The sequence below is a fragment of the Ascoidea rubescens genome (genome assembly GCF_001661345.1).
Source record: "Ascoidea rubescens DSM 1968 unplaced genomic scaffold ASCRUscaffold_6, whole genome shotgun sequence".
Taxonomy (NCBI): Eukaryota; Fungi; Ascomycota; class Saccharomycetes; order Ascoideales; family Ascoideaceae; genus Ascoidea; species Ascoidea rubescens.
In genome coordinates, this window is record NW_017962918.1 from 69,527 (window position 1) to 95,614 (window position 26,088).

The 26,088-nt window shown below is 33.6% G+C and overlaps 10 protein-coding genes and 3 non-coding genes across 13 annotated transcripts; 7 read left to right on the forward strand and 6 right to left on the reverse strand.

Annotated features, from left to right (window-relative positions):
• The first annotated feature begins 15 nt into the window (after positions 1–15).
• ASCRUDRAFT_t67 lies at positions 16–88 on the forward strand. Its single transcript has one exon. It is a non-coding gene; the product is annotated as a tRNA-Phe (tRNA).
• Positions 89–196: 108 nt separating this feature from the next.
• On the reverse strand, positions 197–268 carry ASCRUDRAFT_t78. Its single transcript has one exon. It is a non-coding gene; the product is annotated as a tRNA-Pro (tRNA).
• A 599-nt stretch (positions 269–867) lies between these two features.
• ASCRUDRAFT_7935 (uncharacterized protein) lies at positions 868–1,344 on the forward strand (the record flags this gene model as incomplete). Its single annotated transcript, XM_020194367.1, has 1 exon — positions 868–1,344. One exon carries the CDS (start codon positions 868–870, stop codon positions 1,342–1,344), a length of 477 nt encoding a protein of 158 aa, XP_020047267.1.
• Positions 1,345–1,431: 87 nt separating this feature from the next.
• On the reverse strand, positions 1,432–3,150 carry ASCRUDRAFT_7936 (MATE family efflux transporter; the record flags this gene model as incomplete). Its single annotated transcript, XM_020194368.1, has 1 exon — positions 1,432–3,150. One exon carries the CDS (start codon positions 3,148–3,150, stop codon positions 1,432–1,434), a length of 1,719 nt encoding a protein of 572 aa, XP_020047268.1.
• Positions 3,151–3,792: 642 nt separating this feature from the next.
• On the reverse strand, positions 3,793–5,226 carry ASCRUDRAFT_22327 (MATE family efflux transporter; the record flags this gene model as incomplete). Its single annotated transcript, XM_020189736.1, has 1 exon — positions 3,793–5,226. A coding segment is annotated over one exon (1,434 nt), but the record flags the coding sequence as incomplete, so codon positions are not given.
• A 1,242-nt stretch (positions 5,227–6,468) lies between these two features.
• ASCRUDRAFT_t68 lies at positions 6,469–6,542 on the forward strand. Its single transcript has one exon. It is a non-coding gene; the product is annotated as a tRNA-Ile (tRNA).
• A 2,031-nt stretch (positions 6,543–8,573) lies between these two features.
• Positions 8,574–9,551, forward strand: ASCRUDRAFT_75718 (uncharacterized protein). The gene has a single exon (XM_020193187.1). The coding sequence runs from the start codon at positions 8,793–8,795 to the stop codon at positions 9,078–9,080; it is 288 nt and encodes a 95-aa protein (XP_020047270.1). The 5' UTR covers positions 8,574–8,792; the 3' UTR covers positions 9,081–9,551.
• A 106-nt stretch (positions 9,552–9,657) lies between these two features.
• ASCRUDRAFT_75719 (uncharacterized protein) lies at positions 9,658–11,632 on the forward strand. The gene has a single exon (XM_020193188.1). The coding sequence runs from the start codon at positions 9,854–9,856 to the stop codon at positions 11,399–11,401; it is 1,548 nt and encodes a 515-aa protein (XP_020047271.1). The 5' UTR covers positions 9,658–9,853; the 3' UTR covers positions 11,402–11,632.
• Positions 11,633–13,433: 1,801 nt separating this feature from the next.
• ASCRUDRAFT_75720 (YLR027Cp-like protein) lies at positions 13,434–15,272 on the forward strand (the record flags this gene model as incomplete). The annotated part of the gene is made up of 1 exon (XM_020193189.1): positions 13,434–15,272. A coding segment is annotated over exon 1 (905 nt), but the record flags the coding sequence as incomplete, so codon positions are not given.
• Positions 15,273–15,317: 45 nt separating this feature from the next.
• Positions 15,318–17,255, reverse strand: ASCRUDRAFT_13372 (leucine-rich repeat domain-containing protein; the record flags this gene model as incomplete). Its single annotated transcript, XM_020189061.1, has 5 exons — positions 15,318–15,828; positions 15,869–16,319; positions 16,367–16,444; positions 16,700–16,930; positions 16,991–17,255. The coding sequence occupies 5 exons, from the start codon at positions 17,253–17,255 to the stop codon at positions 15,318–15,320; spliced, it is 1,536 nt and encodes a 511-aa protein (XP_020047273.1).
• A 208-nt stretch (positions 17,256–17,463) lies between these two features.
• On the forward strand, positions 17,464–20,043 carry SAF1 (SCF ubiquitin ligase complex subunit SAF1). The gene has a single exon (XM_020193190.1). The coding sequence runs from the start codon at positions 17,686–17,688 to the stop codon at positions 19,672–19,674; it is 1,989 nt and encodes a 662-aa protein (XP_020047274.1). The 5' UTR covers positions 17,464–17,685; the 3' UTR covers positions 19,675–20,043.
• On the reverse strand, positions 19,806–23,375 carry ASCRUDRAFT_7942 (DNase I-like protein; the record flags this gene model as incomplete). Its single annotated transcript, XM_020194374.1, has 1 exon — positions 19,806–23,375. One exon carries the CDS (start codon positions 23,373–23,375, stop codon positions 19,806–19,808), a length of 3,570 nt encoding a protein of 1,189 aa, XP_020047275.1.
• Positions 23,376–24,337: 962 nt separating this feature from the next.
• GLN1 (glutamate--ammonia ligase) lies at positions 24,338–25,974 on the reverse strand. The gene has a single exon (XM_020189218.1). It carries the CDS (start codon positions 25,804–25,806, stop codon positions 24,709–24,711), a length of 1,098 nt encoding a protein of 365 aa, XP_020047276.1. The 5' UTR covers positions 25,807–25,974; the 3' UTR covers positions 24,338–24,708.
• Between the last annotated feature and the right edge of the window lie 114 nt (positions 25,975–26,088).

Sequence of the window (26,088 nt, forward strand, 5' to 3'; positions counted from 1 at the left end):
GAGAAATAAAGTTTAGCGGTTTTAGCTCAGTCGGGAGAGCGTCAGACTGAAGATCTGAAGGTCCTGTGTTCGATCCACAAAAACCGCATCGATTATTTTTTTACATTTCTCTTCTATTTTGAGTGCCGTAAAAGCTTTTACTCACACAATTCATTATGTATTTTCACCATATTCTTATGGTAACCAAAAAAACAAAGGGCCGAGCTGGGAATTGAACCCAGGGCCTCTCGCACCCAAAGCGAGAATCATACCACTAGACCACACGGCCAATGTAGCCTTAAAAAACCTCTACTTTGTATATAAATTATTATATTGGATTATATTCTTTATATTTGGTTTGTACTTTTTACTTTTTGTTTTTTTGAAGTGCTAAAGGTTTTCTCTCAGGAATGGCTAGGTTTCCTCTTAGTAATGCTCAAATGGAGACTGTAAGATATACACTATTGTAAGAAACAATTGCAGTAACCCGGCCCGTGTCCCTTAAGGTTCAATGGTCATTAGATATATATTTTATTTTATTTTTTTATTCTTGCCTATGCCTTTTTGTTTTAGCTTCATTTCGAGGCAATGGAGAAGCTTCTGTTTTTATTGGTTATTTCCTGTCTATTGGTGACATGACCACTGAGTCTTGATCATATATTTCCTAATCTCTATTCTTTTAATGAAGATTTATTAAAAACTTCTTACCTTCCACTCCACATTTCACTGATCCATTGGTGTAATAGCAGGTTTCGTAATATAAATAGACATAAATTCCATTGTAATTCTTTTTTTTATTTTTTTTATAATATACAAATTAAATCTATCATATAAACTGAATAAAAATTTGAAAAACCTTTTAAAAAAATTCACTTGAACTTTCATGAAATGACTGCAAAAAGATCGTCTCCAATTTCATTCAATGATTTAGAATCAAAATTACTGAATATTAAAAAATTGTCTACTGAATTACAATCAATTGCGACATCTTTTGAACTTTCTTTACAGAATTCAATTCCCATTGATAATGATTTTGATTATTTAACTAATAATCAACACAATCAATATGGCCACCACCTTAATAAATATAACAATGACACCAATAGAAAATTAGAATATCAATTTGACGGTTTAAATGATTCCATTTATTGGGATAACTACTCTGATTTTTATACGAAATTAAATTTAGCAAAAGACGATATTACTCTCTTAAAAAATTTAATTCCACAATTTATAAACTCAAATAACAACATTAATGATAACGATGATATCATTGATTTAAATGATAATTTATTGAATAATATCAATCAAATCAACAACGCTTATAAACTATATTCTTCGCTCTCTTGTGATTACATAATTTGATTTATTTATTTATTTATTTATTTATTTATTTTTATTTTAATGAGTTTTGATATATAATGATAAATACTTTATACATGTTTCTTCTTTCTATATATTACGCTCGATTTCCGTTCGATATCTTGCCAACCTAATTAAACTATCCCAGTTGGGTTTTATTATCCCATAATAGCCTTGAATCACAGAAACAACTGTTAATCCAACCATCATTCCAATCCATAGTCCATTTAATCTCAAATTCATTTTAAATCCCAAAAAAAACGACACAGGTATTCCAATAAGATAATGGACTGATAAGTTTGTAATGCTGCCAATTTCTTGCATCCCCTCTCCTCTTAATATTCCTGATGTAATAGCATTCATTGAATCAAAAATTTGAATCACAGTTAGCGTCGTTATACATTTATAAATCTCATTTAAAACTTCTTCGTCATTTGTGAAAAATCTCGATATGTTTTCCTTGAATGAAAATAAAACAATAGCATCAATTAACCCCATGATTAAACTTAAAATTATTCCAGCTTTGACACAATTCTTACATTTTTCAACTAAATTGGCTCCAACATAGTTGGCTAGTCTTGTAGACACTGCAATGGCTATTGAAAATGGTAGTTGATATGTGATTGAAATTATTGACATTATAACGGAATTTGCAGCTAATGAGCTTAAACTTAAATAGCTAGAACTTAATGTTAATATTTCAAATGCTAAAAATTCAGAAACAATCATTATAATACCATTAATGGCCAATGTAATAATTCTGCTCCAACCTTTAAATGCTTGTCTAATATTTAGGCCATTCCAACATTTAAGAGGGTTAATTGGGTTATTATTAAAAACTAAATATAAAATTAAACCCAATGGCATTAACCAATAATTGATTGCCACTGCTAGTGGGGCTCCAAGATAACCGATTGATGTTGACTTATTATAGATCAATAAACAATGTAACAAAATATTTGCAGGTGAGCAAAAAATCAAAACATAAGTTGAAGCGTGAAATATACCTTGGGATTGTAAAAATCTTTTTAAGCATTCAAATAGTATAAAACCTGGCATACCGATTGAATTAATCTTTAAATAACTAGCAGATAGTGATGATAACTTTTTATCGCTTAAAATAAGATTTAAAAAAGATTCAGAAAGAAAGATCCAAAACAATAAAATTGGTATTATTATTGTTAGTAATAATGCAATACATCTTTGACAGTAAACCCCTACTAGTTTATAATTTTTTGAACCGTAAGCTTGAGAGCATAAAGTGTCCAAACATGTAGCCAACCCTATAATGATTGATATTCCTGTAATATTAGCAGTCATAGAACCTAAAGTAACAGCACCTAGTTCAGTTTTGCCCAAATGACCCACGAAGAAAACAGAGACAGCAGAGAAAGAACGTTGTAATAGAAAAGTTACCATCAAAGGCATAGAAGATTTAGTGATTCCCTGAATTTCTTTCAAGATCGAAGTGTTGTCAACAGAAACTAATGTCAAAGTTTCTTCATTGATTTGGTTATCCACGACTGAGCCATAGCTATCATTTAGATTTAGCTTGAGTTTACTCTTAGAATCATTTGAAATATATGTGTGTTGGGTTTCTAATAAATTAGTGTTTTTATTACTATTATAATCATTCTCATCACCACCATCGTCTTCTTCATTATTATTAGCATTATAAGTATTGTTAGCGAAAATAGAATGATTTAATCTAGAATCAGAATTTTCGAGTTCATTAGAGAAATCAAAAGAAATCAAAGTAGATTCAGTATTCTCCGGATCACTCTTTGGGTTTGAGTTTAGAATAACCATATTAATAATTTCTAACGTAAATTAACTCGATATAAATTTGGATAATTTGGAAAATAAAGAAACTTTTTTTTTAATATTAAATGTTCTTTAAATATTTTTCAGTTCATTTGTAATCTCTTTCAGATTAGTCAACCCATTTTTCTCGAAGAAAAGTGAAGAAAAAATTCTTGCGAGCGATGACTGAGCAAATCTTAAATAACTTATCCATTTCCAACATCGAGTTCTATCGATACATGTTTGAGTTTGGACATTTCTAATCAATTCTACCACAATTTTTAGAAGCAGAGAGCCAATTGGAGCACATCCGAAGAGCACTATCGGATCAGGTCTCAAGTCTCCGTTGCTGTTTTGGGCGATGAACATCGGCAAAATTGCTGTTTTGATCTGGAGACCTATTGCTCAAAAAGGCATGTTGCCGGAGGAGGTAATACCGCATTAGCAGCTTCCTGTTTGAGAATTGATGCCCGTTTAGGCAGGTCCCTGGGAAGCGCAATGTGTGCTTCAGAAATAGCTTTGAAATGGTATTACATTGAAACAAAAATGTACAAAAATGTTCAAAGTGCAAAGTGCAAAGTGTGGATCAAGCTCATTTGTAGCGGGCTGTGAGGGCTAGATATCTAGACGTGCAGATACCTAGACATGAGATCTTTCCGCTTCGGTTCTATCGCTGGCTGTTTTGATTAGGTTATTCCAGTCAGGAACGACAATTCCATAGTAGCACTGAACAACACCGATTAGCAATAAAGCGATACCAATACCCATCCATAGTCCTTCTAATTGGAAATTGAATTTGAACGCTAGCACAAATGCTAATGGCAACCCGATGATATAGTATGCAGCTAAGTTGACAATGCTGCCGATATGTTGCAAGCCCTCACCTCTTAACACACCTGCAGAGACAGCATTTAGTGCATCGAAAATTTGAATTGAAGAGACTATAGGGAAAACACGAATCAACTCACTGATGACATCCTCGTCTGATGTGAAAGCTCGAGCAATTTTGTGTCTGAAACAATAAATAACCAAACCGTTAGTTATTCCCATTGAAGTACCAAAAACAACACCAACCTTTGCGCAAATTTGGGATGAGTAAGGTAGAGATGCGCCAATAAAGTTGGCCAATCTAGTTGATAATGCTATTGAAACAGCAAATGGGATTTGATAGGATAGCGAAGCAACAGATGCTATGACTGAGTTGGTGGCCAAAGCAGTGATACCTAAATGAGATGAGCCCAATGTTAGGACTTCGAATGCGAAAAACTCGGCAAATACCATTATTAAACCACTGAGCGCTAATTTGAACATTCGATTCCAGCCTTTGAAGGATTGTTTGATGTGCAAACCATTCCAGCATTTAAGAGGATTGATTAAATTTTTGTTTGTTAGGGTATAAATCAAAAGACCAATCGGCATTAGCCAGTAGTTTATAGCAACAGCCAATGGAGCACCAAGGTAGCCAATGCCGATGTGTGAGTTCCAAACAAATAAGTAGTTCATTATAGCATTTAAGGGAGCACAAACTATTAGAATATAAGTTGAGGCATGGAATATTCCCTGGGATTGTAGGAATCTTTTACCAGCTTCAAACAAGACATAGCCAGGGATACCTATGGAGATTACTTTTAAATAAGCAGCAGCCAATTTTGACAATTGGGAATCGTTGATTAAAAGATTTAAAATATATTCGGCGCCAATGAACCAGAATAGAATTATTGGAGCTATTATGGTGAATAATAGAGCAACACATCTTTGACAATAAGCCCCTACCAAATGGTATCTGTTCGCACCATACGCTTGAGAACATAAGGTATCTAAGCAAGTTGCTAGGCCATGTATGATTGAGATGGCAGTGATATTGGCAGTCATAGAGCCTAAGGTGACGGCACCTAGTTCAATTTTACCAATATGACCAACTGAAAAAATAGAAGCAGCAGAATATGAGTATTGAAGGAGGAAAGTTATCATTAGAGGTGAAGAAGATCTGAATATGGCTTTGAATTCTCTCAATGGGGATGTTTTGACCTTTTCATTAAGAATTGCATGTTCCCAAGCGTTTATAATGATAGATTGCTCATCATTATTGCCTGTGGTTGAACCGTATTGGATATTGTTTGAGTAACGACTTGAATTTGAAGGAGCAGGCAAGTTGATGTCGGATTTATTTTTGTTGTTGTGGTCATTTAGTAATAGGTTGTTATCTTTCAATAGGTCTCTTTCTTCTTGTAACAATTCTGCAGATATGATTGAATAGCGTTTGTTGTTGTTGTTGTTGTTTGGTAATAATATTTGGCTTTCACTAGATGCATTGTTTATAAGAGTAATACGTTGGTTGCTGTTGTTGTCATAATTGTAATTGTAGTTGTAATTATTTTGATCGTTGTCGTCGTCTTCGTCAAAGAAAGGATTTTGGTTGTCTAGTAAGTTGGAGGGAGCTAGAATACTTCCTCTTCCAACAGATGAGCCATATACTATGGAAGCTCTTCTTTCGGAAGTTGTATGAAAGAATTGATGAGATGAGGAGGATATTGGTATAGACATTATTAATAATTGATTATAATTGATTATAATTGATTATAATTGATTTTATTTGATAATAAATATTGGCTATTATTAAGAATATTGAAAAGCGTTAAAGAAGAGTTAGTGTTTAAAAGTGAATAAAGAAACAAGGGAAATATAAATGAAAAAGCTAAAGTTGAAAAAAAGTGAAAAATTTGGAGGGTTGATAAGCAATGGCGGGAAAAAAAGTGTCGAAACATGCTATAAAAGCCCGAATAGGAAACTTAGAATAAACCGGGGAGTACCGTTTTGGGAGAGTGCTTTTCCATACTTAAGCGCGTGTACCGTTTGTGTCACTCTTCTCTAGGGCCGCAATATAGTCCTAGATGGCTCCGAAGCCAGTTCGTGCAGCCAAAAAAACGATACATCAGAAAATTGGCTGCAAGAACAGTAGAGGAAGCAAAACAACTACAATTATAATATTTTATTTTTATCATTATGAATTACTTTAGACCGATATAGAATTATATAAAAGGCGTTGTAATTTGATCAATTTCGAAAGAAAGGGATCAAGTCTTCCAATACATATTTCTAGTTCTCTTCGAGTTTACATAAAAAGCCCTAAGTTACGGTCTTAAAGTGTAAGCCCCCTGAGAATTGGAATACAGGAAGCCCTACGGCTACGACCCACGACAGTCCGCGCGCAAAACAGCACAGCGCGTTAGGTCAGGTGAAAGAAAAGTAGAGCCGTCTGTGAGGCCGTCAACAAGGAATTAGTATTAGTATAAATTTACAGAAGAAATTTTGAGAGTAATTAAAGGTCTCTTGGCCCAGTTGGTTAAGGCACCGTGCTAATAACGCGGGGATCAGCAGTTCGATCCTGCTAGAGACCATTAACTTTTTTTTCAACTAAAAGTTGAAAGTTACGGGTTTTTGATCATTTAGAATAAAGTTGAGCGGGAGATATGAGTCAGTGTTACAAAGGAGGTTAGTTGGTTGCACAAATGAGTCAGAAAGATGGAAAAAAACAAGGAAAAGAGCATGAATTTGAGATTTACAGCATGGTTCAAAGGTGAGAGTGTGAAAATTTGTGAGAAATTGTAAATATAGAAAGGAGATTGAATGGCAAAAGTTGCATTATATTCAAGGATTATAGAGCGGTAGAATGTAGATAAGAAAGTGTTTTAGTAAGAGGATGAACGCAATTGAGCTGGGAGTGCTAAAGCATTGAATAAAAAGTTGATTTCTTTGGGAATATTTTTTCAGAAAAATGTGATGAGCAATTAGGTTTTAATAGTAGGTTGAAGAGAGAAAAAAAAATATGATTATGAGAATATGATATAAAGATTAATGGCATATTGGTATTAGTATTAGTATTAGTATTAGTATTAGTATTAGTATTAGTATTAGTATAATGGAAAATATTCAGGAGAAAAAAAAGTTATGGAGGATTTTATGTTACAGTTGAGGTAAAATATGTAGTTTAGGTGATTGAATGGAGTGGAAATTGATATTGAACAAAAGGGATGAGATTGAAAAGTCAAAATGGGTGGGATTCAGATTGGGTGAGTTGGGGAAATGAGTGCTTGATTAATTAGTGAATTGACTGAGCAGATTTTGAATTGACGTTGTTGAGTACCGTTTAATTAATTGGTTGATTAGTGATAATGAAATGGAAGAAAAAAAAAACAAAGAAAATGAGAAAAACAGAATAAAAAATAAATATTTAAAAAGATATCGAACAAAATTAAAAATAGAGATAGAGTTTGTGATAAAAATAATATTGCAGGACTGATTGGATTTAGGTTTGTGAAAACAGAAAAGTGTGATAACAAGCATTGATTTAAAGTGCCGTATTGCGTTAGAAACAGTGCTACTTTGACTACATGCACGTCTTCTTAGTTTTTTTTTAGCCCAAGCAGCACAGAAACCGTGAAAAAGCTGTCTTGCCATCCAGGACTATTCAGGGCCATCCAAATCCTGCTGGATTTTTTTAGATCTTCCCAGATCTTCCCAGATCTTGTGAGATCTTGCTAGAGCTAGTTTTGTGTACACAGATCTCTGGGTTTGTGAAATAATTCGCTGATGGGCTGCGCACGTGTGCCTCTGCCAACAAGTAGTGTCTTTGTTTTTGTGCTGCTTGTTATTCGCTGGGAGTGGAAGATTCTATTGGCTGTTGGAGTAGCAAATAGAGAGGAAGGAAGATGAGGACGCAGAGGGAAATGGGTTAAAAGATATGGAGATATATGGGTGGTTTGTGCTCGTCGCCTCGGTTTATCCGGTTGGGGATATTACGGGGAAACGGTATAAATAAAAAAAAAAAAAATAAAGGATACAATGCTATAATAGTGCAATAATAATGCTATAAAATGACAACTAAATGACAATTAAATGACAAGAATCAATGTTATTGTTATCAAAATAGATGAAACTGGACAAATGAGTGATCAATGAATTATTGGGAACAAGAAAAACCCACAAATAGGCGTCCACAGTTGAATGCCAGCAAATCATCAAGTACCATCAGATACGACCAAACAAAATGAAAAATGTGAAAAATGTGAAAAATGTGAAAAATGTGAAAGATGTGGAAGATGTGGGAGAGCTGAAAAGGTGCGGAATAAACAGCAAAAGCTGCAGAAAAAAAAAATAGGAGTAGATCCGCGTTTGACAACAATAGAGTTTTGGGTTTGATCTATTGATATCGACAGCTGCAGAAGTCTGCAAGTTGCACGCAACCTTACTCTTGGAGAAGAAGAAAATAGAGAACAAACAAACACAGTGAATATGGTGGATTGTGGATAAAGTGGATAAAATGGCAGACCGAACACTAAACAGTAGCCATTGGTAGGGAGATTCAGACTCCATGTTCGGTGTAGGCACAAGAGGAAATAAGATAGAAGATAGGATAGATGAGGCATCTGATTCCAGTGGATTGCACGAATTCTAATCTTAAGAAGCACAGGGCAGGTATTAAGAAGAGAAGAGTAAATGAATAAAAAACGGGGGAAAGTTGAGAGGACTTAGCCGTTTCAGATACCATTTACTAGGCAGAGCACAGGTGGAAGCCCAAACAGTTGACGAGTGGGTGAGGTGATTTGTCCAAACGGTAGAGCGAGAGACCTGGCGTAACAGGAGGATGTATGTGTGCGCCGTGCCGCAGGCAGAGGGTGCGCGGAGGACGACCGCGCGTGTGCGGGTGTGGCCCGGTGGGGGGTCGATTGCACAGCAGAACGGTGCACACAGGTGAGACCGCAGAGATCGGGACCAGGTCGGCTCCAGCCAATAGACGACGAGGAGCAGAAGAGGAAGAGGAAGAGAAGAGGAAGAGGAATCAAAAACAGCAGAAGAAGCAGAAACAGCAGAAGCAGAAGCAGAAGCAGAGGAAGTTACCAGCTTTGCAACGTTGGATAACTTGGACACGCACGTAGAGTTGCGCTGGAAGCGAAGTTCTGTTGTGGCAACTTTGAGACCAGCAGTTTTAGTTTGAAGTGCGTTGAAGAGGTGAAGAAATAAGAAGCAAGAAGAAATAAGGAAGAGGTTGCAAATTGCAGCTAGAGTTGTTTTGGAAGTGGTTGAAAGTGGCCAGAATTGAAATTGATTTCATTCTGATCTTAATCTCAATCCTATTCTTAACTCTAATCTTAATCTTATTCCCATTCGATTCTTATTCTTAATTGTAGGTCTGATCCTATGCTTTTTATTCCTTCAAAACACCACTCCACCTGAAAATCTATTTTCTATCTCAATATTTTGCTCTTTTCTATTATTTTTCATCAGAAAACCTTTATTTTCCAACCATCTTCCTTACTTTCATTTGCTTTTATTTATTCCCATTTATTCCCATTTCTTCTCATTTATTTTCCACTTTTCTCTGTGTTATTCATATCTATTTAAATCTTATTATATTTTAATATAAATATATCCGTATTTATTGAACTAATTTTTTTTTTCCTTCTTCTCTGTTTTTCTTCGTCCTCTTTTTGACTTCTATCCTTTATATTTTTACTTTTATTTTAATTATTCAATTATTTAATTATTTAATTATTTAATTATTTAATTATTTAACCATTTATTTTTTTTCTGATCTCTTTCACAGTTCACTTATATTTCACTCAACATCTAATAATTAATAATAATAATAATAATAATAACAACAACAACAACAATAATAATAATCTTAACAACTTAATACCTACTTAAAATGACAATGGAAGCAAAAGTTAATTTAAATCTACAATTCCCTAACCACTCATCCACTAAAAGTTCTGAAAAATCCTCCACGAAATCCTCCAATAAATCCTCAAACAACTCAAACAACAACCCCAACAACTTCTTATTCAAAACTCCAAACAACTCAAACCCAGACTTCTTCAATTCAAACTATCAAACCCCAATCAACCAACTATCCTCAAACAATTACTCCTACAACAAACTCTCCAACAACCTCAACCTCAATCTCAACAACTCAAACAACAACTCCAGACTAAACAGTCTCTCATCCTCCATAACCAGCATCTCCTCCTCTATCGACTCCTCCTCTGAATGTCTCATCGACTACAACATCAACTTCAACCCTCTATTCGATAAGCTTATCCTCTCCACCTACTCAAACTACCTATCAAACCCCCAGATTGCTCCCTTCAATCAAAAATATCCTCCCTCTGGCATCGTATCAAAAGTCTCCAAAGAAGTCCTCAAATCCTCCATTAAAAACAAAATTCCAATTGATCTAAACAAAATCAACAACAACAATAATAACTCAAATTTCCACTCGCTAAAATCTCCAGAAACTTTGAGCATAATAAGACAAAGACTTCTCTTCCTCTGCAACCTCAATTACGACAATTACAGCAGAAACAACAGTTTATCAAGCGCCATATCCTTCAACTCAAACATATCTGACGTAGACAATGACTCAACCTTTATCTTAAACCAAAACTCCCTCCAAAACTCACTCAACAATTCCATCAACTCTATCAATATCAACAACCAAATCAACAACAACGCTTCCCCAAATTTAATCGACTTTGACTTTTACAATAACCAAAATCTAAACCAACTTCAGTTCCAAAACAACTTGCCCTTGAACACAAACTTTGAATTGAAAAACTTCCAAATCCAAAATCTAAACCCTCCTCCACAACTAAATCTAAATGGCTACTCAAGATCCTCTTCTCTATCCTCCAGATGCTCCTCCCTATCAAGCTACACTAATAACAACAACAACATCAACAACCTATACAATTTCCAACTAAACAATATGAACCAAAACATTCTACCTACAAACACTGATCCTTCATATTCAAACTCTTTATCTCTACAACCGGCATTGAAATCAATTCCTGCTTCAAATACCTCTTCTTCTTCCCACTCCTCCAAGTCTTCAAGATACTCTTCTCTATCAAAAAGCTCCTCTTCTTCTCACTCTTCCTCCAAAAAATCTCTCTACTCTAATCCAAACGACTTGATCTTAATCTCAACCTCCAATCTAGATAACCAGCCTCAATCCCAATCTCAACCTTTGACTCTCGATCACCAGTTTACTTCACAAAATGCTGCTGCAGCTTTAGCTTCCTTAAACCAACCCTTTAGTTTGCAAAGCCCAATATCAGAAGAGTTTCCCTATAATAATACCACCAGAAATCCTCAAACTGGCTCTCCAGGCAAACCAATTGATGATACTTTATACACATCAAAATCCTCCAGAAGAAAAAGAGACTCCTTGAAGATGAAAAGATTTGGACATTGATTAACATGTATTTCTGAATTCTTATGCCCATTCTTCTGTTTTATTTACAATCACATTTATACTTTACATTTAAATTTTACATTTTACAATTTATATTTTATATTTTAGTGTTTCTTTCTCTTTCCAATTACTAAGAACTAACATTATTTACCAAGTACATTTCATTAAGGTCAAAAGAGATCAAATGGTAAAAAATGGTAAAAAATGGTGAAAAAAAATTGATAAAAAACGATAAAAAATTACAAAAAAATAACAAAAAAAAATACAAAACAATTAATACTTTTAATTTTTTTTTTTGTCCATCAAAATTATGACTTTGTTATCATTTTGATATTCTTTTGTTTTAATATTTTTAATACTTTTAATACTTTTGATACTTAGTATTTTTAGTATTTTTAGTATTTTTAGTAATTCTTTTTCAATCAAATATATTATTATGGTTTTTTTTGTTTTATTGTTTTTTTCTTTTGATTTGAATATAAATAATATTTAACTATTCTATTTTATCAGCTATAAAAGTTTTTCATATAATTTAAAAATATTTCCAAAATATTTTCTATATTTTCTATATTTTCTATATTTTCTATATTTTCTATATTTTCTATATTTTCTATATTTTCTATATAATCTCTATATAAGTTCTATATAATTTTTTTTATTAGTATATAATTTGTAATGATTTTTTCAATTCTTGTTTGGCTTATTTCTTCAGTATTATTTTCTCACCATCGTTTTTCAGTATTATAATAAATATTTCAAAAAGTTGATAAAAACGAGTATTTGTTTGGTTCAATTAAAACAGCCTTAAAGTAACATAAAATAACCCCATAAGTGAAGTTAAAGATAGAAAAAAAAGAATGAAAAAAATTGAAATAAGGAGTTGAATATTAAAAGGGATGAAGATATAAGGATAAAATAGCGATAAACAATAAAATAGAAATGGAAATAGCAATAGAAATAGAAATGTGATAGTAATTTTATTTAATAATTATTAAATAATTATTCCTTAACATTGTAATAATATTAAAGAGAATAATAATAAAAGCGTATGAAAAAGATGAGACAATAAAATAATTATTATGAATTAAAATTCAAATTTAAAATTTTAATACAACTCAAACTGAAATTTCGTTCGGAATTGGATTTTATTCCACTGATTCAACAAAATGAAGCAAATAAACGAAATAAACAGATCAAATGAGCTGAATATATTGATATTGCATCCCAGATAATGGACTAATTCTAAGAGCATGTTAAAAGACGAAGATCAGCGAATATATAATCTCCAATACGAGCTGTTTTTGGATGGTTATCTCTATCTTTGTCTTCAGAAAAAGGACATCAACATTTTTGGACCCAGTCGCTATGAAGTTATTCCCAAAGGTTTCTTTTAAATGAGATTCGATCGAATTTATGGTAAGAAAACGCCTTCAGCAAAGTAAAATTGGAAACAAAAACAGCTCAAGATAAGAGTTAAGGCGTAAGAGTCCACACAAAAGTTGACTGACTCTTCTCGTCTCCAGGGAAATCTGTGTTGTGCTGAGCACAGTAAATTCAACAAAAGAAACAACGGCAGCAGCACCATCACCATTTTCACCATCACCATTTTCACCATCACCATTACCATCATCCAGCATCACCACCACCACCACAGGAAACAAAAGCAGTAAAAGCAGTAGGAGCAATATGAGTGGTCCCAATCAGGCAGTTACCCCAAAGAGCAACCTCGACTGCAACCGACCACAAACACCTGCAAGCATCCAACACCCAATTCCGACCTGCCTTCCGTGTCCACGCGGAAACAACCACGGATCCATTGGTCCCTGCGCGAAACGGAGTGCTGGATCTGACTCGCCTGCCACTTTGGGACGCGCTCGCCCACCGCCACCGGAAAGCCTCCGTGACACGGCTATCACGTGCAGTGCTTATCGGCGAGTGCCCACCGACCGACTGGGGCTGGCCCGAAACAGCTGCTGGAAAATGACTCAAAGACCAGTCTTTATCAGAAGAGCTCAATCTCCAGCTCTCATTCACCTCCACAGAATAATTGGCAATTGTGTTTTGGCTTTACCAACGAAGCTCTCCTCCACATCTCTGCTGTTTTCCAGGTGCCTGCTGCTTGCTTTCGACTTGAGCCAGGAGCTGCTCAGCTACTCCTCCCAACTTCCCTCAGGCTAGCAACTGTTAGGCGACTGATTGAGCTTATTTGTTTTAATTCTCTTTGAGCTCCAACTCTATATATTGTGATATTTCCCTTGTTTTTTTTAGCTCGACTGTTATATCTCTGGAGCAGCACCATTTGCTTTGTTCTTTTTGTTCACATACCTCGATACTCGTATTATATCCTATCATCGTATTATATCGAATTATATCGAATTATATCGCACTACATCCTGCTGTATCCAGCTCAACCCTGTCCCATTCCACCCTGTTTCGTCCCAACCTATCCCTATCCCAATCCGCCTCCAATTCACCTTATTATATCTGCTCAAAATGCCCAATCAATTCTTCCAAAACATCGTTCAATTACCTCCTGATCCTTTGTTTGGCGTCTCTGCTCGCTCAAAGGCTGATACAAGACCTGAAAGAGTCGACTTGGTCTTAGGTGCCTATAGAGACAACGATGGCAGACCATGGATCCTACCTTCTGTCAAACTGGCTGAAAAGAAAATCTTATCAGACCCAAACTACAACCATGAATACTTGCCCATTGAAGGTTTCAAATCGCTAACAAACGCTGCCTCCAAGATTACTTTGGGTGAAGATTCTTCTTTTTATTCAAACCCAGACAAAATCGTCTCAATTCAAAGTTTAAGTGGCACTGGTTCTTTACACATTGCTGCTAAATTCTTATATCAGTGGCACTCAAATCAGTCTGATGACCCAACCTTGCAAAAAATGATCTTTGTATCTGCTCCAACTTGGTCAAACCATATCCAGATTTTTCAATCTTGTGGTTTCAAAGTCAAATACTACAAATACTGGGACTACGAAAACAAATCAATCGATTTATCCTCTTATTTAAGTGACTTGTCAAATGCTCCAGATGGTTCAATCATCCTATTACATTCTTGTGCCCACAATCCAACCGGTTTAGATCCTAATCATGACCAATGGTTGCAAATCTTAGATGTCATTAAGCAAAAAAAACATTTGCCCATCTTCGATACTGCTTATCAAGGTTTTGCCTCCGGTGATTTGGATAAAGACGCCTGGGCCTTGAGAAAAGGTGTGGAAGTGCTAGGTGAATTAACTCCCATTATAATTTGTCAATCCTTTGCCAAAAATACTGGCATGTATGGTGAAAGAGTCGGTTGTATCCATTTAACTTTGCCCAACTTCTTGACAGAAGATAAAGATGCAATCTACTCTCAATTGAAAAAAATCACAAGATCTGAGTTGTCAAACCCTCCAAGCTACGGCGCTAAGATCGTTTCTCTATTATTAAACGATGAGGACTTATTCAAACAATGGAAAAACGATCTAATAACCATGTCCTCAAGAATCATAAAAATGAGACACCAATTGAAAGACCATTTGCTTGAACTCAAGACTCCGGGCAATTGGGATCATATAACAAACCAAATTGGTATGTTTTCTTTTACTGGTTTAGGTGAACATCATGTTCAAAGATTAGCTGATAAGCATGCTGTTTATTTAATTAATTCAGGAAGAGCATCAATCGCAGGTTTGAATGATAAAAATGTACTATATACTGCCAAGGCAATCGATGAAGTTGTAAGATATTATTTGAAATATGGTTCTCCTTTAAAAGCAAAATTATAATCCCAACTATAATTTTAAGAGTTATATAGAAATGCATTGCTGTATTTTTTTTTTTTTTNTTTTTTTTCATGTTTTTATATTTTACTTATCTTTATTTATATACAATCAATTAAACTATAACTGTATTAGACTATTCATTCGATTCTCCATCAACTCCATTGCATTTATTTTGTTTTTCTGCCACAGAGCTTTTGAAAAATCTTTTCATATAATCGTGGTAAACTTGATCATCAACTTCTAAAAATTGAACATGATAAAACCTCAAATTTCCAGAATCTGTAATTGGATTCTCAGAAAAATGAATCGTATTTAAATTGATCTGCTTAATCCTCGATAAATACCTAGCTGGAATTTCCTTTGATTTATTGATAAATCTAATTTTACTAATATTATTATGAGATAAATTTAAAACTTCCAACTTATTCAATGAGGTTTCATCAATCTCAAAATGATTTAATAAATTATTATTTGAATTTAAATGATCTAATTTTTTAAAGCAATCAAGTTTCTCCCTATCAAATGTTTTTATACTATTCGATGATAAATTTAAATATACCAAATTTTTCAATGCAAGCAACTCATCACCAATTTCGGATAATTTATTTAAATTAAGTATCAATTTTTCAAGGTTTATAAATTTACTAAAGTTATGTAATTTCATTAGTTTATTAAAAATTTAACAATAGAAGTTTTAAAGAGCGGAAATTACCATTACCATTATCATTATTATTATTATTATTACTTGGAATTGGAAAATTTGAAAGATTACTATAATCCATTGATAAATTTGATAAATTATTAAATTGATTAAAATCTATAGAAAAATCTCTAATTAAAGTTGAGGATATATCTAGAATCTTCAAATTTTTAAATCTATGTATATTGATTGAATCAGAAAACTTTTTATTTTTATATAAATCTAAATGAGTTAGATTATGATTATTAATTAAAAACCTGATATTTGACAAGGAATTGAACAAAGCTACAAAGCTTCTAAGATTAACCAAATATTGTAAATGATCAGATTCTTTTATTAGATTATTAACCACATCGAGATACTTTAAATTTACCAAATCGTTTAAATTTTCAATTTTTCTAATTTTATTAAAGGATAGAAATAGACTGAATAAGTCTAATAAACTAGATCAGTTTTAAATTTTTTTTTGAAGTTATTAAAACTGAGATCTAGGGCCTTTATGTTTTTCGAATTTTGTAGATTTTCGATTTTAATATGGTTTCTTTGTAAATCTAGAATTTCTAAAGAACCACAGTTCTTTAATAGTTTAATTTGAGCGATATTGGTATAAGAAAGATTCAAGCATTTTAGATTAATGAAATCGATTTTGTTTAAAAAAAGTGCGAGTTGTTATCAGTAAAATCTAGATGAGATAAATTCGAGTATAGTTGCAAATTTAAATCAGTTAAAAAGCGTAAATGTCTTGCTAGAATTGTTGGGAAATCTTGGTAACGAGAAGGGATTGAAAGCTTTCATTTTTTTTAATTTGAAGCAACTTTTCAAATATTTTAAAACAAAGAAATTTGATAGAATCTTGAAATTATGATAAGAAAAGTTGAATTGTAGTAAATGATTTGAATTTTGAGATAATAAAAGATTGAGCAATCTTGCAAAGACAGGAAATCTGATTTCGACTTCATTTTTGATGATGAAAACCACTGATTGAATGATTTGCAAGTTACGTTTCTTTGATAAGGTATGAAATTTTCTATTAAAATCATCGTCATCTGAATAGGATATATCAAGTTTTAATTACAAGCTTTTTGTAAATTCGTTGATTTTCTCACCAAGCCTGAATAGATCATTCAAGTTTATACTTGTTTTCTCGCTGCTAACCCAGCCTTTATGATTGAGTAAGACTATAGTTTTAAATAGATAGCTCGAAGCATAGTATCGAACAGAAACGTAATTTGATAGACTGAGCAATAGTATTCTATCTAGTGGCAAAAATAATAGGATCTTATCAACCAAATAAAAAGGAAGATGATTGAACACTGAGTGTTTATGTGCTATCAGGTTGGAAATATCAAAAATGCTCAAACTCGAGCTCATCTTCAACCTGTATCTTATATGGAGGTTTCCAACAGTAAATTGCAAGACCAGATAGCTTAGAAAGCAACAATTGAATCAGTTAAACCACCAAAAACACACCCAGGTTTTAATCAAGTCTTTTTGATAGAGCCATTCTCGATGGTCTCACTCACCAGAGCTGTTTCCAACGAGATTCATTTCGATGCTCTCTTTCAGAACCAGTAACTGTTGCACCTTCTCTTGAACAGCTCTTGTTTCCAGTGTAGAGGCCCAGTAGTATCAGCAGCTTCTTGAAGGATAAGCTCATCAACATGCTCTCAGCTCCAGACTTGATGGATCACACATTGCTTCTCGGGGTCGAGCAACTGAAGGCATGTTGAGATAAGCTATAAGAGCTATAAGAACAACTCAGTTCTGCTCTCATCTTGCTGCCCCTTCTGTTCAAACCACAATGGGCCTTAGTATCTTCGACCTAGGAGAAGACATCTTTGTCAACCACATCTTGCCCAAGCTAGAGAGGGAGGATGTGAATCGTCTTTTGCTGTTGAACCACCCACACCTCAATGCCCTTCTTTCCTCCAACCTAGCCTCCAAGTATCTCTACTTGATCAGCTTCAACGACAAACCAATCGAAAGAACCCACACCAACTGGATCAATCTATACAAGGCCAGAGAACAGGCCAAGTTCTACGACTGGGGATCCAACAATGGTTTGCGTTTGGGCTACTCCATCTCCAGTGCTCCAGAGGCTAATACCCACAGACGATTCTTCAAGAAAGAGGTCGTCAAACCAACATATCTAAGATGCTTCCACAAATCGCCAATAAGACAAATCTCCTCCAATGGCTTCAGCTTCCAGATTCTACTTGCAAATGGTGATTTGTATGTTACTGGTTCCAGCTGGAACAACCACTCTTCCTCGCCTCCTGGCCCCAGAGACTCAGAGGACCACTTCCCTTCAAACATCATCAACAGAAACCTCCATATCAAATTCAATTCCTTTGTGAATCGAAGAAGCTTCAGTGATTTCCCCAGAGTCATACCAGTGCCTGGTGTTTTTGGATTAGGAGGCTTTCGAAGACCAAACATACGATTTGATCATCAGCTAGGTGCTGCTCAACCCTCTGATGCTCCTCACTTTCCTACTCTAGAGCACGAAATAGTGACAAAAAAAGAACTAGAAAACCTTGAAGACGACGAGATCTTTGTTGTCAGCGATGACGAAGATAACTCGACTGTAGAACCAAGATTTATCAATAAAATGAAAATCCCTAGAAACAGATTAAACAGTCATATCAAATTCGTTCAAGTCAGTGGTGGTCATTTCCATTTTATTGCTTTAGATAACGAGAATAATATTTGGTCCTGGGATATAGACAATATAGACAATCAACACATTGGTATTAAACTAAATTTCATTGATGAAAATGGTGTCAATATTTTAGATAATAATAATCCAGACACTAAAAAAAATTATATCAAATCAATCAAAGCTGGCTGGAATTTAAGTGCCTGTTATATCGCAAACATTGGATTAGCCATCTGGAATAAAAGAGAAGGTTTGAAAACTGATAAATGGGACATCAATACAAGTGTCAAAACAAACTTCATGATTATTCCAAACACTCTTAATATCATTGACTACGCATTTGGTGAAGGCTTCTTAATCTATATCAACTCCAAGGGCAAACTATACAGATTGAATTTAGAATGGCCATCAGATGGCGAATTTATCAATGAAAATGTTGCCTATGAACTAACTCCATTCAACGATATAATAAAATCAAAAAAATCAAAATATGTTAGAGTATTTGGCAATTTTCTAAGATTTGGTGCAATCACTGATTCCGATAATGTCTATCTTAGTGATAAATTGAGAATGAGCTTAGATTCTTTGATGGATTATAACAGTAAAAGTTCGTACAATGAATTTAGATTTTACTATGATGACTATGATGACTATGACAGTGATGATGATGATGATGATAAAAATAATGAAAATGATGAAGACAAGAGCTTTAAAAACTCAAGCAATTCGTTAATTAGGAAATTTGTTGATATCATACCTGAACTTCAAAAAAAGGGCTGCCACTCAATTGCATCTGGTGATCATCATAACTTAGCATTGTTCGATAATGGTGATCTAGTCAGTTGGGGAAAAGAGCTTGAAAGCTGTGGTTGTTTAGGGTTGGGATCACATCTTGAAATCAAGAAAAAAGCTGAGGATATAATCAGAGCAAAGAATAAAAATAAAATAGCTACTGCACCCGATCAAACACAAATAAAAGATTCTGAGTTGAATAGATATTTTGAGCTTGAAACTAGATCAATAGTGGTGAAGAGACCCATGAAAATTGACTTAGAAGAAGGCTATAGGGTATTGGCCATTACATCGTCTGGATGGCACTCTGGTGCTCTCATTGCTAAAATTGGTAGCTAGTGAAGTGAGTGACATAACACTGTTTACAATTTATAAATTATTATTTCCATCCATTAACAAAATATTGTGGTGATACAATCTCTTTACAAACACAATAATAACAATTATATAAGTATATTCATTGAATCAAATTATTCCAACTCAAATAAAATTCTGACCGCTTTCTTTCTTTGCCTAGATAATGAATCAGTTAACATATCGCTATCTATTTTAAATAATATCAGCTCAAATACTTCAACCACTTCTTGACAGCTGTTTCTGATTCTGATGGCATTACCGTTGAAACAGTCATTAATTATATAATCTAAATACAATCTCAAAAACGAAATTAAATAAACAAACGTATTCGATCTAATACCAGGAACAATCTCAACTATTCTAGTTGTTATGATGTTTTTCTTTTCTAGTAAACTGATATTACTGACTCCTCGAACAGCCTTTAAATTTTCAATTTCCTTAAACGATTGTTTGAATATCACTAGAATTAGCTCTTGAGGAATTAATCCATTTTCTAGATTCCGCAATAGTAACAAAAATATTTTGAAAACCAATTTAAAGCCAAATTCATTATAGTTTTCATTCATCTCCTGAATTTGATTTATGTTTTCAATGTAGTTTAATTCATCCTTTTCAATTTTTTCTATTATGAAATTCTCAAATTTAGTAAAGTTAGGAATGGATATGTTCTTAAAACTGCCATTTATGACGAGCAAGTTCTTATTTCGAATGTTTTTACTATTAAGTTTTGTTATCAAATAATTTATTATCTCTAATAGATTATTAGGGATCAATTTATTATTCAGGTCTTTATTAAATAAATCCAAGTTTTTACCAAAATATGAATCAGCGCAATTAATTTCGAAATTCACATAAAAGTCTTTAACTTTTGATATTCTTAAAATAATTAAAATTTTAATACTTAAAATTCCACTAGGTATAAAGCTTCGAACATTGACTTTAAAATTTTTAAAAAAATTTTTGTATAGCTTGCCTTTTAACTTGCCATCATTAACCGTAATGAAACTCTTGAAGTAATCCTCCATTTCCCTTTTACTTTCGAAATTATTGAAATAGTTTTTTTTAAAAGATTCTTCTCCATTATTGTATTCTATTTTAACAAAAGTTGAACCGTTATTATTGAATAATATTTCCCATTCTATTTCCTCACTTTCATTAGTATCAACCAAATTTAATTCCTTGTCTTCGAAGTATTCCAAGTTAAAACTTAAAGTGACAGGTTCGATATTCAATATTTTAGCATTATTAATTTTATTATTTAATAAAGAGACTTTGAGTTGGCTGTCTTTAGCTTTTTTGTTTTTCGTTTCTTCAATATTGAGATTCTCATAATATTTTTCAATTAAATCCTGTCTTTGATCAAAGTCGCATAACTGGGCATCATTAATTTTAAAATCCAAATATATAGGTTTATGGTCACTGCATTTGAACATATCAGACATATTGTAATCAACTATTTCCAAATTGTTATTAATGTTATTAAAACCATTTAAATTATGGTTAAACGGTTTAAAAATTTCTCTGTAAAAGATTCGATCAGTATAAGATGGGATTCTTTCATAATCATAATCATTATCGTAGTTATCATCGTCAGTGTCGTTAAAATTGTCGATGGTTTGGAAATTATCAGTATTATTTCGGAAGTCATTGTCGATAAGAGAGTCATTTTGATTCAAATTTGTATATTTGAATTTGTATGAAGGTTTAAAATTTATTCTTGATTCATTGCAATTTGATAATATTTTCAAGTTGTTTTTATTTGAATTTAATGAATCGAATTTCAAAATTTTCGGGACTAAATTTTTAGAAATCAAGTCTTTAATTAATTCAGTAGAGTTTGTATCTGATCTAAAATTGAAATCTCCACAAACAAATAAATAGCATTTTTTGATTTCATCGTTATTGTCATTATTATTATTATTATGATTATCGTTATTATCTCGAGTAATTGAATTTAGTTTATTGTTCTGAGTTTCTGAATTTAGTTTATTGTTCTGAGTTTCAGCGGTATCATCAAGATCGCTAATATTTGCAGGAGCTCGAAGAGATTTGATTTTACCAATATTTTCTTCTACACTATGATTGTTTGAATATAAGGTATCATTAAAATTTAAAGTCTTTGAATTCGTTATTGCTGAAGATGGAAGATGATTTTGTTTACAGTTTTCATTGGGTTTTTGGTTGAATATATCATCATGGGAAACTAAAGTCGATGTTGATTTTAATAAATTGATATCGTCATCACTGCTGTAGAAATCCAATCTTTCATTGTCGTCATCGAAGTCCTCAATTGAAAACAACTCATCGTTGTTTTCATTATCTATGTCTTTGTGAGTATTGTTCTTAGAGTTTGTTTTTGTTTTTGTGTTTGTATTGTCATTTTCATCATCATTATTGAAACTAAAAGAGTTGCTTGATTTATCAAATTCTATAAAATCATCGTCACTGATTTTTGATTTATTAGAGAAAAGATTAAAATAGGAGTCTAAATTGAGAGATGTATTGATTAAAGACAATTGAGATTTTCTTTTTGAAAAGTTTAAATTATCGTTACCAGAGTTTAAGTGTAAATTGACTATTACAAATTTTAAAAACTTATTAATGTTATTAGAGTAGGAGGATAATTGTAGATTAAAGTCAATTAAAGTTGCACCTTTGTTGCCATAAATTTTGAAATAACCGGTTCCAATTGACTTTTTAAGTTTAACTGAGATCAAGTCCTTTAGATATAATTTCGATATTATGATAGTCGATAAACCTAGTAATCTATTGCTTGAGATGTAAGTGTATTTATTATATTTATATTTATATTTATATTTATTTTTATCTTTATCGTTGTTTTCATTTAGTAGATATAGTATAAAATTAGACCAACTTGATATAATTTTAGGATCTGAGTAAAAATTTTTAATATTCAAAGGAATTGTTTCTTGGAGGTTGATGATGTATATGTCTATTAAGTTATTTGCGTTGATTGGAATTGATAATAGTGATTTAAAGTTATTTAGTTCATTGATATTATTAAAGCAGTTTGAGTTACCGTTGATATTCCAGGAAATTATTTTAAATTTTAGATTTTTAAAATGGTTGAAATTGTTGAAGTTGTTGTTTAGATAATTTAGTAAATTTGGATCAATTTTTCTATTTTCAAGTTGGTTATTATTATCATTATTGTTGTTGTTATTGTTAATTGTACTATTATTAGAATTGTAATTAAGGGAACTTTGAAATTCGTCAATAAAGGACAAACCATTTTTCCAAATTGAGATGAAGTTAGCTAATTTATTAATCTTTATATCATCGTTCATTGGGATAAAACCCAAGTTTTGAGTGGTATTATCATTATAATTGTCATTATCATTATTGCTATTATTGCTATTATAGGTATTATTATAGGTATTATTATCGGTGTTGGTGGTAGGAAAGCTGTTGTTCTGGCGATTGTAGTGAAGGTCATTGAAGTTGTTTGATTGTCTAAAGATAACTTCTACTATATTTTGATCGTTGTTATAGTATAGACTTAGATTATCATTGAATTTCAAGTCTTGAATCTTATTGAGAGAATGGAGATTACTATTCGTGTCATGATCTTTGAAGTGGATGGAGTAGTTTGGGATATCTGAATTTGATTTTGGTGGAAAGTAAAAAATAACATGGGAGCTGGTTTCTAGTAAGTAATGCATAGTGTGAGAATATAGCAAGATGGTATAGCAAAATAGAGAAAATGAGAGAAACAATATTTTCAAATAGGACAAATTGGTTGATCTGATGCTGATGAAAATATAATCAGTGTTGAGAAGATTATATTAAAGCTGAGGTTAGTCAGCGCTTACGTCAGCAGACCCATTGTAGCGGATAGTGATATGTGCATGAAGATACAGGTGAGTGCATGCGTCTAAAGGGTGCAAATGGCGGAAACAGAGAGCAGGGCTATTGATAGAGCCCTGATTCTGGGATTGGGAAGAAAAAAGGCAAAGTACCGAAGGCGTTATCTTTTTGATGAAGTTTTCGCGCGAGATTTAAGCGGTTTCTTATCAGCAAAGAAAGAAAAGCTGCCTGATCCGGCGATGAGTCCAGGGCAGTGGAACGGGATTTTATTGGACAGCGGCACACAGGCGCCGGAGTGCGCTGAAACGTGCAGAGAGGGTGTCACGGAGGTTGAGAGCCGAGCTGCTGGAGAAAAGAGGAGCAGGGAAAAACAGGGCGTGGAAAAACAGGGCAAGGGGTTTGGAGAAAAGTCTGGAGAAGGTGGGAGTTGCTTTTGTTGGAAATGAGGATGGGAGAGAGAGTTTCAGAGAGTTTTAGTGGGATTGTGTCAAGGGAGATGATCAGATAGTGTAATTATGAAAAGTTTTTTTTTGATGGAAAAAGCAAGTCCTGTTAGGAAGGAGAGAAGAAGAGAATATCCATTTTCGAAAAAGAATAAAGGACATCAAATAAACCAACGAGATGAGAAAGTTTAATGAATATTCCAGTAGTTGGTGATTGAAATAGGAAAGTAATTATAAGAGAATCTGGAGGAAATTAGGTTTGGGCAGATAGAGATAAGGGCTAATACGTCAATGAGGGTATCATGGAATCGTGAGCATTTGAAGAGAGAGAGAAAAAGAAATTTTGTAATTTATAGTTAGTGGTAGATAATCTGGATGGGATTTTACCGAAAATGAGTGTAAGAATAGAAGTGAAGAAGTGAAGAAGTGAAGAAAGTGAAGAATTGAAGAAATTTATAGATTATGATAATTATGGTAGATTATGATAGATTATGATAGATTATGAATCATACTGAATAGTTTTATAGTTGTGATAGATTATGCATGGAATAGATATTTTGATTGATTTATGATAGCGTATGGATAGTGTATGGTAGTGTATTGGAGATGTGAAAATTTTGAGACAACTGTAGCATTATTGAAATATACAAAAGGAAAAAATTAACTAAGACAAAAGTTGATAAAAAATATAAAAATGATTAAATAAAAATTAAAGACTATTTATTTAAATTTCAAGTAAATGAGATTATTTTGATTCACGTTTAAACTCTTCAACCATGTCAACTTCAGGAATGGAGCCACATATAGTTTCAGTAACAATACCTGTTACTAAGTAAGGGTCGATATTAGAAGCAGGTCTTCTGTCTTCAAAGTAGCCGTAGCCATCTATAGCAACAGGACGAGGGATTCTAATAGAGGAACCTCTGTTGGCAACACCGGAGGAGAAGTTTGAGATCGAGGCAGTTTCGTGACGACCAGTTAGTCTGAGATCGTTGTCTTTACCGTATAACAAGATGTGGTTGTCGTGTTTGGCGGCCAATTTGGAGATGGCTTCTTCAATGTATTTCATACCACCTTTCACTCTCATCTTTTCAGTGGAGACGTTAGTGTGGCAACCAGCACCATTCCAATCACCCTTGAGTGGTTTTGGATGGTATGTGATCTTAACGTCAAATTCTTCAGCAACTCTGTCCAACAAGAATCTTGCTACCCATAGTTGGTCGCCCATTTCTATACCTTCGCAAGGACCAACTTGGAATTCCCATTGGGAGGGCATGACTTCAGCATTAATACCGGAGATGTTGATACCGGCAAAGAGACAGGCCTTGTAGTGGGCCTCAATGACGTCTCTTGCAATAACGTTACCAGTACCAACGGCACAGTAGTAGGGACCTTGGGGAGCTGGGTAGCCGCCCTTTGGCCAGCCATAAATGTTGTCATACTTGTCAAGCAAAGTGTATTCTTGTTCCAAACCAAACCAGATTTTTTCACCAGCGTGGGCCTTCAACAACAAATCAGCAGCATGTCTGTGGTTGAATTTGTTTGGGGTTCCATCGGGATTCCAACATTCACACATGACTAGGATGTTGTCACCACCTCTGAATGGGTCAGGGTAGTAGGAAACTGGTTTCAATAAGACATCAGAATCGTGACCTGGAGCTTGACCGGTAGAAGAACCATCGAAATTCCACCATGAGAGATCGGAGACAGCAGTAACAGGCTTGGACAAGGTCTTAGCCTTGCAACGCAAGTTGTTGGAGCCATCTATCCAAATGTACTCAGCAATGATTTTGCCCTTTTGCGATAATTGATTATATTTTGCTAATACAACTGGGTTAGACATTTTGAATTGTTGTTATTGTAGGTGGTCTTTTATGTTAGATGGTATAAAACCGGAAAGGATTTGTGAGGAAGACAAGGAATAGAGAAAATTGATAGTCAAATCAATTGCAGAGAGAAGACAAAAGGCAGATAAAGAATGGAAGAGAAGAAGGAAGGGAGAGAGTGAAAAGCAGCAGAAAATGGATGATTTTTATATCAGGCCTGTAGATGAAGGAAGAAAATAAACTCCAAAGTCTAAAGAAAATGGGCCTGTAATCGATCGTTAGTTGAAAAGCCAAAAAAG

Coding starts and splice junctions, on each gene's coding strand:
- GLN1 (XM_020189218.1), bottom strand. CDS start 25,806: ATGTCTAACCCAGTTGTATTAGCAAAATATAATCAATTATCGCAAAAG.
- SAF1 (XM_020193190.1), top strand. CDS start 17,686: ATGGGCCTTAGTATCTTCGACCTAGGAGAAGACATCTTTGTCAACCAC.
- ASCRUDRAFT_75719 (XM_020193188.1), top strand. CDS start 9,854: ATGACAATGGAAGCAAAAGTTAATTTAAATCTACAATTCCCTAACCAC.
- ASCRUDRAFT_75718 (XM_020193187.1), top strand. CDS start 8,793: ATGTGTGCGCCGTGCCGCAGGCAGAGGGTGCGCGGAGGACGACCGCGC.